This window comes from Ceratotherium simum, chromosome 5 (assembly GCF_057802395.1).
Source record: "Ceratotherium simum simum isolate JZ-2026a chromosome 5, ASM5780239v1, whole genome shotgun sequence".
Taxonomy (NCBI): domain Eukaryota; kingdom Metazoa; phylum Chordata; class Mammalia; order Perissodactyla; family Rhinocerotidae; genus Ceratotherium; species Ceratotherium simum.
In genome coordinates this window covers 90,452,168-90,464,291 of record NC_141904.1, presented here as the reverse complement: position 1 = coordinate 90,464,291, position 12,124 = coordinate 90,452,168, and the positions used below count along the sequence as shown (strand labels likewise).

The following is a 12,124-nucleotide window of genomic DNA, read 5'->3' as shown; positions in this document are numbered from 1 at the left end:
ACCTTGAGACATGAGATGATCCTGGATTATCCAGATGTGCTCAATGTAATCACAAGATCCTTATAAGAGGGAGCAGGTGGGTGCGAAGCAGAGGTTGGAGTGATGTGACGGAGACTAGAAGACCCCTCACTGCTGGCTTTGGAGATGGAGGAAGGGCCACCAGCCAGGGAACACAGGAAAAGGAGAGGAAACAGATTCGCCCTTGAGCCTCCAGCAGAAACGCAGCCCTGGAGGCACTGTGAGTCCACCCCTCTAAGATTCACTTCAGATTTCTGGCCTCCAGAGCTGTGAGATCATGTATTTGTGTGGTTTTAAGCCACTGAGTTTGTGGTAATTTGTTACAGCAGCCATAGGAAATGAATACAGATATCTATGAGAAACCTCTGGGGGACATCTTGAATGTTTCCCCCGAGACCCGGAACAAGGCCTGGATGCCTATCTTAGCACTTCTAGTCAATGTCACAGTCAAGAAAAAGAAAGAAAAAGTATAGGATTGGGAAGGGGGGAAAATAACGTCATCTCAAGATGACGCAGTTATATAGTGGGGAATCTACAAACAAAATAGTTACAATTAGGTTAGAGATGGTTTATAGATCTTATTGTGAAATGAAAACAAAATTTGTAGAAGATACAATAGACAGATATCTTTATGACCTTTGGGGTAAGCAAAGAGTTTTAAGACGGGACATAAAAAGTACTAACCAGAAGGAAATGATTGGTAAATTGAACTACATTAAAATTAGGAACTTTTGTTCATTAAAAGGCACAACAAGAGAGTGAAAAGGGGATCCACAGAATGGGGGAAGGTATTTGCAATACTTAGAACTGGTGAATGACTTATACCCAGAATATGTAAAGAGCTCCTAGAAATCATTAAAATAAGGAGTCAGACATCCAAAAGAAAAGTGGGCCGAAGACAGCAACAGGTGTGGGAGATCAAAATTGGCCACCCCAAAATATGTCTCTTTACCTTGATTATTTTCTCTGAGACATTTGACCTCCCCCACTAATTGCCTAAATGATTTTAACTCTGGGTGTGGATAATTTACATTTGTAAGGGAAATCTCCGTTTGTAAATGTATCTCCCTCTCTGTTCTGGGAAGAGGGGGGGGATGACCTTATCTCTAGAAACTCTTATCAGTACTGAAGGAGAGGACTTAAATCTGAATACTCTTGATTACTGGGATTTCTGTCTCCCTCCCCACCCCTAACATCCTCCTTTGTCTTTATCTAAATCTATTTCAGGTGAAAACCTCTGCCATTTGTTGAGAAACTCAGTTTCCCTGGTTTCTCCCGTGTATACATGTTATTACACTTTGATTTTTTTCCTGCCATTCGGTCTCATGTCAATTTAATTTGTAGCCCAGCCAGGAAGGACCCAGAGTGGGTGGAGGACACTCTTCCTCCCCTTCACAGGCACTTCCCAACAGGGAGTCATCAGTCCCATAAACATATGACACACCAGGGAACCTAAGGGGCTGATACATGTCGAAAGGACCAGGTGACATTAAAGCATCGACACTGTGCCAAGTGTTGGAGAGGATGTGGAGAAGTGGAGTGCTCACACCTGCTGGCGGGCCTGTGAACTGGTGCAGTGGCTCTGGATACCTGCTCAGCTGCATCTACTGAAGGTGAACCAACGACCAGCAGCTCCACTCCTTCACGTACGCCCAGGGGAAATGAGTACTGTGTTCTCACAATGGCATGCACGAGTACATTCCTAGCAGTATTTGTAATGGCTAAAAACTGGAAACAACCCAAACGTTCCTCAACTCTGGAAAGAATAAGTACCTTGCCGGCATGTGCACCCAGGAGAGGACACGCAGCAACCACCAAGAAGGGCCTCCTGCTCCACGCATCTCACAGACGCAATGCTGGCGACGAAGCCAGGGCCCAGAGGGCACAGCGGGCCACTCCACTTATATGAGGGTCAACAACAGATAAAGTGATCCTGTGGTGATGGCAGAGCATCGGCTGCCTCTGGGGGAAACGGAGTTTCCAGGCAGATGCACAGGTTTTAGATGGCGAATGGAGTGGAGTTTACAAAGTTGTATACGTTTGTCAAAACTTATGAAGCTGTATACTTGAGACTTGTGCACTTCACTGTATATGAATTGTACCTCGTGAAGAAACCAAACCAAACCCCGGCCCCTCCCCCTTGATGTGACAATCAGTTCAGCACAAGCATCCACAGATAGAAGAAACTGGGGTGAGTGGCTGATGGGAACCTGCGGCGGGGGTCGGGTGTCGCCACACAGCCACCGGCGGGGCGGCTAGATACGCGGGCTCCTTCTGAGGGGTGGTGAGCAGCACACAGCCCGCCTGGGAGGAGTCTGTGGACAAAGTGGACCAGGGATCCTACCAAGCATGGAGGATTAATGTCCAATTAAGGGAGATGCAGGGGACAGAGAAACAGTTTCCACAACAGCTCCAGGGCGCAGATAGACAGACATCACCAGGGGCCGTCGAAAGGGGCATTACCACCACTTCTCAGCAAGGCAAGGCACAGAAAATGAAAGGACATGGCGAGGGCTGTGCTAGATTAAGAGACACTGAAGATGTTCAGATCTCATCAGAATCCCGATTAGAACAAATCTTCTATAGGGAGACGTTTCTGAGATAATTGGGGAAATCTGATGATGGTTTGGTGAACTTCACTGTGGGCTTGTAAGAGAACGCCCCCCCCTTTTTTTTTTGCTGAGGAAGATTGGCCCTGAGCTAACATCTGGGCCAGTCCTCCTCTATTTTGTACATGGGATGCCACCACAGCATGGCTGATGAGTGGTGTAGGTCTGTGCCCAGGATCTGGGCCCTGGAACCCGGGCCACTGAGGCAGAGCACGCCAAACCCAACCACAACCCCACCCGCCGGCTCCCTGAGAACAGCCCTATTTTTGAGAAATGCACGTTGAGGTGCATAGGGATGAAATGGCCTCTGGATTTTACTTTAAAATACTCTGGCCAAGACCAAAAAGAAAAAGAGAAAAAGGGTAGATGAGGCACATGGGGCCGCCTCTTGCCCACTGTCCAGTCTGGTGACTGGACGGGAGTTCACTGGCCTTTAGTCTCTGCTTCAGGCACGTTTGTATTTTCATAATTAAAAGAAAAGGACACAGCGGTGTGGGGAGGGCTGAGGGCTGGGAGCCAGGCCTGTGAAGGACAGGCCCAGGACGTGTGCACATCTGCACCTCTGCAGAAGGGGCAGACCGTAAGCCCAGGGTGGAGGGCTGGGGCAGCTCGGGAACAGGAGGGAGTCAAGGAAGCCAAGGCATGGAGCCATAGAGCAGGGGCGCGGAGGATGAGACGGTGCAGCTAGCTGCCCACCCTCCTTTCTTCTAACAGGTGGCAGCCATGTGCCTAGTTGAAAAGCTACACCTCTCAGCCTCCCTTGCAGATATTGATGGCCCCATGACAAATGGAATATAGGCAAAAATTGTTGGGAGGGCTTCTGGGAAGGATCTTTTCCCACGGAGGGTGGAGTTAGCAGGTGGGCAGTTTTGACCTTCCCTTTGCTCCTTCTCTCTGTCTGGAATCAGATGCATGGCTGGAAATGCAGCAGCCACTTTGTGACCATGTGACAACCTTGTGATTGAAAGTGCCAATGATAAAGAGGGTAGACCAGAAAGACTTGGGACCATGGATGAGTTTGTAGGGCTGCTGTTGAGGGGGCCTCATGGAGCCCTGGACTGCCTCCCACATTTCCCATTACTGGAGGAAAAATAAATCCTATTTTGTTTATGTCCCTGTTATTTCAGGTCTCAGTAGCCCAGTTCCTAATGGAAACAGAGGCATTTCCTCAGCCCTTTGCACTGGAGACTAGGTCTGAAGGCATCTAGCGGCTGAGGGAGAGAGTTTGCCTCCCGCCAACTGGGACTTCTGCTCCCAGCTCCGGGGTTACCTTTGCCTTTGCATGTTTCTTTTTTTCTTCAATGACTGAAGAAGAACTGTTGTCCATGGATTCCAGGCTGTGCTCTGCGGAGACACAAAAGTGAGGCCACATCAAGTGACGCCTGGGCTCAGGACAGCTGTGAACACAGCATGAGGCTGGGGAGAGACTCCAGACCCACTGGGGCTCCAGTCCCAGGTCCTTGCCTGCCTGTTGGGCAGGCTGGGTAAGACACTCGGCTTCTCTGAGCCTCAGTTTCCACATCTGAGATGACCAGGCTGACTTTGCTGGGAGGTTGTGAGAACTGTGCAAGAAAATGGCCACTGAAGTTCCTAGCACACGTGCCCGGCACACAGAAGGTGTTTGGTGCCTTCCCTTTCACGTCCTTCCATTTGTTCCTTAAGACCACTGCAGGACCATTTTACAGGGGGTCGTAGCCCTAAGCCTCTGACTCCCAGCCCTGCCCAGCCAGGCCTTTTGCTGCCGGCCTCCCAGGGCTTCCCTCAGGGCTGGAACAGGAGACGCAGACCCCCATTTGCTGGTTGTTCTCTCTTCAACTGATACCCACACGGAAGTGGGCATTTGACCCCATACTTCCTCCCACCCCAACTCAGGAATCATTTGTTGCTTGAAGATTCCAGTCTACACCAGCCTGGGAGAGCAGCCAGCCCAGGAGGGCAGATGGGGGCTGCCAGAGAGCCCTGAGGTGGGCAGCTCAGGGAGCCAGTTCTCCTGGACCAGCATGGAGGAGGGTGAGCTGGGATGATGACGGGGGAGTCAGGGCCTGGGAGGTGGGGGATACCATACCAAGGGCCAGGTGAGCAGATGAATGATGGGATGTGGGAAGAGTGAGGAAGAGAGGAGGAGTCCTGGGGGACTGGCAGGAAGTTCAGGGCCTGGGGCTGAAAACTCAAATGCCTTCAGGGCCAAGCAGAATATATAATGGTAAAGGGAGAGGAGGAAGTAGGGAGTGGTGAGGCCTGTGGAGAACTCAGGAGTGCAGGTTGCTGAAATCTTTATTATTTTCTAACTATCTTTCTTAGTGGCTATCAGGTTAAATTTCCAGGTAGTAAACTTTAATTAACAATATCATAGAAATCAGAAGATACCACTGCTATTTGAAAAGACTAAAACCCAAAACAAGCCAAAACTCTAATAAAATTTAACTTTTTTCTTAATTGAAAAAGCAATGCACATACATAGCAAATTTTTCTAACAATGCAGATTTGATGTGTTGTATGATGAACATTGATATGACATGTTGCTGTGATGAGAAATCCTTACCTGAAGGCCTCACTACTGACAGATTATTGTACATCTAACCAGAGGTATTTCATGCAGACACACACTTAAAGGCTTCTTGCTTTATCACTAAAAATGCATCTGCTTATACGCTCAACATAGATAAACCTTGAGGACATCATGCTCAGTGAAACAAGCCAGTCATGAAAGGGACAAATACTGTATGATTCCATTTATATGAGGCCCCCTAGAGGAGTCAGATTCATAGAGACAGAAAGAATGGGGGTTGCCGGTGGGGGGGGGTGTGTGGAATGGGGAATTAGTGTTTCATGGGGACAGAGTTTCAGTTTGGGAAGATGAAAAAGTTCCAGAGATGGATGGTGGTGATGGTTGCACAACAATGTGAATGTACTTAATGCCACTGAACTGCACGCAAAAATAAAAAATTGTAAAATTTGTTATGTATATTTTACCACAGTTTTTAAAAACTTAAAAAAAAAACCCATACATGCTCACACACGAGTCTCATCACTACTTGGCCAGGTCCCCTGGTGGACCCGAGGTTATGTCCAAGCTTCTGCAATGGTCACTCTCCATCACCACGTTGAGCTGGGCTGTTTCCCACACACCTGGAGCACTGTCAATCTGATAGGTGATAAATGGCAGCTCCGTTTTAACTTGCATTTCTTAATTATGGATGAGATTGTGTATCTTTTCAGGTGTTAATTATCCATTTGCTTTTCTCTTTCTGTTGGTATCCTTTGCCCATTTTTCTGTTGGGATGTTGTAGTTTTTAAATGATTCTTGAGAATCTTTATGTATTAAAGGACACTGGCTCATTCATTTGTCAGAGCTGCTAAAAATACCCTTCCTCCAGGTGATTCATCAATTACCTTTGAACGGCTTATCATATATTTTCCTTACAGGACATTTTAATATTTGCTTAGTGAAATGCTTTGGGCTTTTGTGTCTTGCTTAGAAAAGCATTCCACATCTGAAGGTTAAAGCCATTTAAATAAAAATTCCTGTGTTTTCTTCTAGTACTTTAACGAAAATTAATTTTTTTTTAATTAAAAAGTTTTTAAAAGGTAAGCTTATTTTTAGAATAACTTTCCAGGAGAAATAGCGAAAAGTGTGCTGGGTGCAAAATGTCCTCATAAAAAGTGATAAAACACACACACACCCTGGGCAGCAGGAGATTTGGCATCAGAAGGTCCTTGGCACCTCCTGAATCACCTGTGCATTGTGGAATTGCTGCTCATGGGGGACCCATGAGGAGAGGAGACACCAGCTCTCAGAGAAAGCCACTCCTCATGCCTCCTGCCAACCTGCAGACCTAGTCCTCCTCACCCGGACATCTTTCCTCACTCTACTCCCCAGAGCCACCTTCTCTGTGCTCTGGGGGCTGCAGCCTCTAACTGCAAGAGGGGTGGGTCACCAAAGTGGGACCCAGTTCTCAGCCATCATCCTCTTTCACTCTGGGACTTACTCATGTGAAATTAGTAAAAGGAACCTTAACTAAATTGAAGTCGGGAAGGCCTGTAGGGGGAGCTCTCCCCCCATCACACATCGTCAATGCCACTAAACAGGAAGAGAGGGACACTTGCGTCTTTGGCAGGAAGTACAACTACTTTACTACCCAAGGAAGATTTCTCTCCCCACCCGGCAACAGCCCAGCCAATGAGAGACCCCACAGCTCAGCCAACAAGAAGCACTGCTGCCCTGAACTGTTACTCCCCCCAGTGGCCCTTCCTTTAGAACAGCCCTGCCCTGCTCCCCCTTTTCCTCTATAAAAGCAGCTCTCCTCCTGTGTTTTCCAGATTTGCCTATGGTTCACCATAGCACACTCATCCCGAATTGCAATTCTTTTTGCTATTCCTGAATAAACTTGTTTTGAGGGTAAAATAACAGGCAAATTTGCTTTTTAAGTTGACATACATGGTGTCAAAAAAGTGGGATCTGAAGGAGGCAACCCCCAAGAGACAGGGACCCCCAGAATTGAGCAAGGTACTCACACGAGCCCCTTGTGCTCATCGCTTCTGTGAGTTGCCACCTGCTTTTGGTTTGGTGAGTCTCCTCTCGGATTCCAAACTCGGCTCTCCTTGTGTTTTGAGCTCTCTGACTTTATTCCAGATCAGGAGAGGCTTTGTCTTCTCAAGGGAGGAACTTTGTCCTCCTGGTTCAAGGCTGTGTCCTTGGGTTCAAGGCATCATCCTTGGTGACTATTCAGTTGTGTTTTGAAGGTAGCGCAGTTCCTTTTGGGGCTTAGGCTTGCTGAGAATCCAGGAGTTTTTCTTTGTTTTTTAGATTTCTTTTGGCATCAGGGCTGGGAGTCTAGCAACTTTCTTGGGTTTTCAGAGGAAATTTCAGTAATGGGATCCCAGTCATCTAAATGTTCTGAGGGAAACTCTCCTTCAGGGACCCCAGCCAGGTTTATGTTTGAGAACTTTGGGCCCCCTACAATGCACATTTTTAACTAAGTGGGCCAAAATGACCAAGAGTAGTCCAGAATTACAATGGCCATTATGGGGAACTTTCTGTGTCCCCAAACTAGCTTTTCTTAAAACTAAATTGGAAGACCATGGCTCTAAAATTAAGCAAAATGAATGGTATGTCTATTTTCATTGGCACCTGGAGGCTTCTGGACACACACAAAGCTCCAAAATCACCTCAGTACAGATGTCTTGTCTAAATTAGCCAAAACAATTGAAAAAATGAAGAACAAAATGGCTTCTGAAAACTTGTGTTCCCCTCCCCCTTTCTTCTTTGTCTCAGCTGCCATCTTGTTTGTCTTGCCAGACTCCTTTATCTCAGTCTCCCCTCTGATGCCATCTTCTCTTCCCCTCTGCAAAAACCTGAGCCTTTCAAATCAGACCCTCTGAGGGTTCAATTGCTAAACTCCTAATTACTATTTCTAAGTTAACTGGAGCAAATAAACAACCAGAAAGAAAAATTTAAATAGCAATTACCCTAGCCTTTTGATAATGGACAAAAGGATTCCAAAAATAGCCCTAAAAGAACCCTTATAGCATGCAAATAAAAATCTTTAGTAAAAGACTTTGGCCATCTGAACAAGTAACCTTAACTAAGTCCATCTGCCAGAAATACAATTTGGATCCAACTATTCTTTTGAGTTTCATACTATTGTCCGTGAGACATAGCTAAAGTTTTAAAATAAAAGCTATGAGATCTCTGTTTATGTCTGTCTATGTGTCTATGTATGTGTGTTATAGAGATGTGATATTTTTCTACCTCTGGATGGTATTGCTAGAATTGTTTTGCAAAAAGCTCTTTTTAATTGGCTTGAAATTAAGCACTTATAAATTAAGCATTTTTAAATCTCAGAAATATAATAGAAACTAACTCAAATGCTTTCAAATTTATGTGATCTAGGATTAATCTTTAGTAAATAAAGGCTAGCTTAAGGTTGTTGATGTATATAAAAAACAGGCATGTCTTCAGAGTTGTTAGTATTGGGTGTAATGCAAATGTGCAACTTTTTCTCTGCTGCGTTTCCTAGTCAAGAAGGCCCATGCTGTCTCTGTTTCACAATTTGTCATCAAGAAAGTAACTTAATAGCTATTGGCTATTCAATGTTGAATCCAAGCATGATTGTTAAAAGCAAGTAATTAAAATAAATGTAAATAAGATCAAAGTTTATACTAAGTTAAACTACAGAACAGATAGTCATTGAATACCTAGATCATTTTCTAAACAAGGCAAAATACTAAAACATTAATTACTGAACATAGTTCATCTACTTTTGGCTTCCTGATGCAAAGAAACATAAATTTGGGTCTGTTGTTGACCATGTCTTGTGTTACATTGAAAGACTGCACTATTCAAAAGGGCATGTACTCCTAGAAATTATGAAATGTACTTATAAATCTGCCAGTCCACAATTGCTTAATTCTTAGATTTTAGTAGGTATTAGGGATTCTAAGGGTTAAGAATTCTAATATATGTAACTAAAGCTACTAGAAATAAAAAGGAAAACATCTCCATATGCATGGAAAGCAGGATGTGTGTTTTGGTAAAAGAAGGTATGAGGAGTGTAAATGCATTTTGTTGAGGAAAAAGAAAGTAATTTTGTCCTAAAGAGAGGCTGGTTATTTCAGAATGGGAAAAAGAGAAACAGGACAGAATCTGAACATAAAAAGAAAGTTGTAGAAGGTTTACGGAAAGGAAACTTGGGAACAGAATTTTATGAGTGGTCAGAACTGGCTGAGACTGGAATGAATGAATTATAATATCAAAATAAGCTGATGCAAACTTAAAATTTGGCTTTCGTTTCTGTTAAAAGGTCAAGGTTTTCTTGGGCTATTGGGCTGTTGTAAAAGCTTCTTTACCTTTAAGTAATATGCCTAGAACACAGAGATTTTTGTTTTCTCAAAATAATATCCTGTAGTTTTTTTTTTCAAAAAAAAGCAGATCTTTGGAAAACTGAGTTATCTTAATATTGAAGAAGTTAAGTTTTGCTTACAACCATGTAACCTTTTATATTTGCCTTTGAAACCTGTTATTGTTACTTTGGTCAAATAGATACTTAAGTGCCATTTCATAATGATCTGTGATCCTATTTGGTCAAGTGTTCAAACCTTTTGATATTTGTGACAAGCTTCGCAAAATATTCAAATTCTAGACGACGTATTTTCAACCTGGATGTAACTTTGGGATTTTCCAGAGGGCACCTAGGACATCTCAAAAGATTTATTTCCTCTCCTTATAAAAAGAGAGACATTACACTAATTAGACTTATTTGGTATGTCAAATTACATGAGGCACATGGTCAAATAAGTGATAATAAACCTTTTTAGGTTATATTGTATGGATGAATGTTACCAAAACTGTTTAGAAATTGCATAAAAATTCCTAAAAATCTGACATATTCTAATATAATATTATTACCTGTAATTCTAGTTACTATCTAAAATGTATGCCACAAAAATACCTAAATTTCCTTGTCAATTGCATTCACCCATTGCCTTTTTTGTCTTTTGTCAGTTCCAGGCAGTTATTGTTTTACTCTGATGCTGTTACAAATATGTTTCATTTTCAAAGAGATTCGTGGAAAAGACTTTGACAAGTACTCTGGAATACACGTCTTGATAAGATCATAACATTGAACTGGGTGGGAAGTTCTGGAACTCAGGTGGAGGACTGATTGCTTTGATGTTTTATTTTCCAGACGTAAAGCACCCCTTTTCTCCTCTCCTTTAAGCTATCTATAACTTACAGCAATTTGGTAAAGTGTATCTTTGCAACAAAGGTTGAAACATTTATCTTTTTCTCTCTACCCGACCCCTCCAGAATTTGGGATCTCTTAAGTATTCTTTTCATGACAATATATGTTTTCCCATGGGTTCAATGAAAGTTTGTTCTCCTTGTAACAGGACACAATTGGAAATATTGGCTACATTACCAAAGCTTTGACTAGAATGTTATATTCAAGAAAGATGTACACAGACTCAGAAATGACCAGACAGCTTTAAGGAACTGCTTGAAAGATCAGCCTAGTACCTTGCTTACAAGGTCCCAGCAAAGCAATCTTAAAAAAGAGCTTGTATGTCAATCACTGTTCTTGTTGCATTTATGTAAATAATCAGGCCAAGTTTAATACAAACAAGTTAGTTTTACTATGATTATCTTTTATAAAAATGAAGGTAATCGTGGAGAGAGAAATTGTGCTTGCACCTTTGTAGATACTGAATTCTAGTCCTATTAATTGTCTTTAAGATTTTTATACCTGTAAGCTGGACTGGTCCTAAATTCTTCTAGTTTCCTTAAATGTCTGGCTATGACTCTCCAAACCGATGTTTTGAATTTTACTGCTTTTGAGATCTCCTTGGAAGGGACTGTATCAGGTCCTCCTCACTACCCAGATGGCAGCCAAACTTCAGGGACTTGAGCCTTGGGTACACATGTCACAGCTGAAGAAGGCTCCACCTGACGTCTGGTCCTGAACAAACACTGGAGGCGTCAAATCAAAGTGACCAGGAAGAGAAGCAGCCGCCATCTGAGGCAGACAGCTTTCCAGGGATGTCTGGACCAGGCTGTACACCCTCTTCCCACTGTTGTTTCTTACGTTACCTTCTCCCTCCCTTTCCTGGGAGGACAATGCCCTTGCCTACATTTCCCAATCCCTTGCAAAAAGGGGGAAACTCTCTGATTGCTGGATTTGCCATTAGAAACTTCAGTCTGTCCAAGACAGTAATGACCCCTTAGTTCACCCTATAAGTAACTTCACTGGGATTCCAGAAGCTGTTGTTGGTCTAAATTGCTCTGCTGGCCCCTTTTACTGACTCAGGGTGCAAAGCCCGCCTAAACTCATGTATTGCTTTGATTTAACCCCAGCCTTGGAAGGGGAAAACAAGAGCTTTTGAATATTTGTATGAAAAATTTTGTGGGACCGTCAATGTGAGTCGAATTGTTTGTATATTTCTTAACATGTCCTTGTATTTAGGCAACGTCTCAGTATGTAACAACAGTATCTGAGCCTTGGTTGTATAATGCTAGTGTCTCTATGTCGATGAATGAGTCTATAGATAATGTCACTTATGTGGGGGCTTTATGTGCACCCCATGGTTACGTCTTCATCTGTGGAGGTTTCAGTAATGGCCTTTATGCTTGGGCAATTCATTGCCTTGACAGCTGGAGAACACAGGGACGGTGTGCCCTTGCGGTATTCACTCTCCTATTCTCTCTACATAACCAAATAGAGGCCTCTCATTGGTCTCCCATTGAATCTCCATAGTTGCTGTAAATGAGAACTTCCAGGAGGCGTATGTGACTCTGCATTTACCTCTGTGGGAAGAGCTTTCTTCCCTTGGATCAGAGTGAGTGCCAACGAAGAAATAATCAGGAATCTCTCCCTGACACTAGAAGAGTTAGCTGACTCCACAGCCAAAGCAGTTGCAACCCAACAAAGGTTGCTTAACTCATTGGCCAGAGTAGTTTCAGATACTTACTTGCTGAGCAGAGAAGTGTCTGCAGTAAC

General features: G+C 43.6%; 1 protein-coding gene across 1 annotated transcript in view; it reads right to left on the bottom strand.

The window, feature by feature from the left end:
• Positions 1-12,124, bottom strand: part of CFAP100 (cilia and flagella associated protein 100) — a 66,755-nt gene that overhangs the window by 43,176 nt on the left and 11,455 nt on the right. Inside the window, exons 2-3 of the mRNA XM_087431601.1 lie at positions 3,898-3,971; positions 2,611-2,614 (exon numbers count right to left, since the gene is read on the bottom strand). Coding sequence (XP_087287727.1) covers positions 2,611-2,614; positions 3,898-3,971 — 78 coding nt within the window. The remainder of the gene's footprint in view (positions 1-2,610; positions 2,615-3,897; positions 3,972-12,124) is intronic.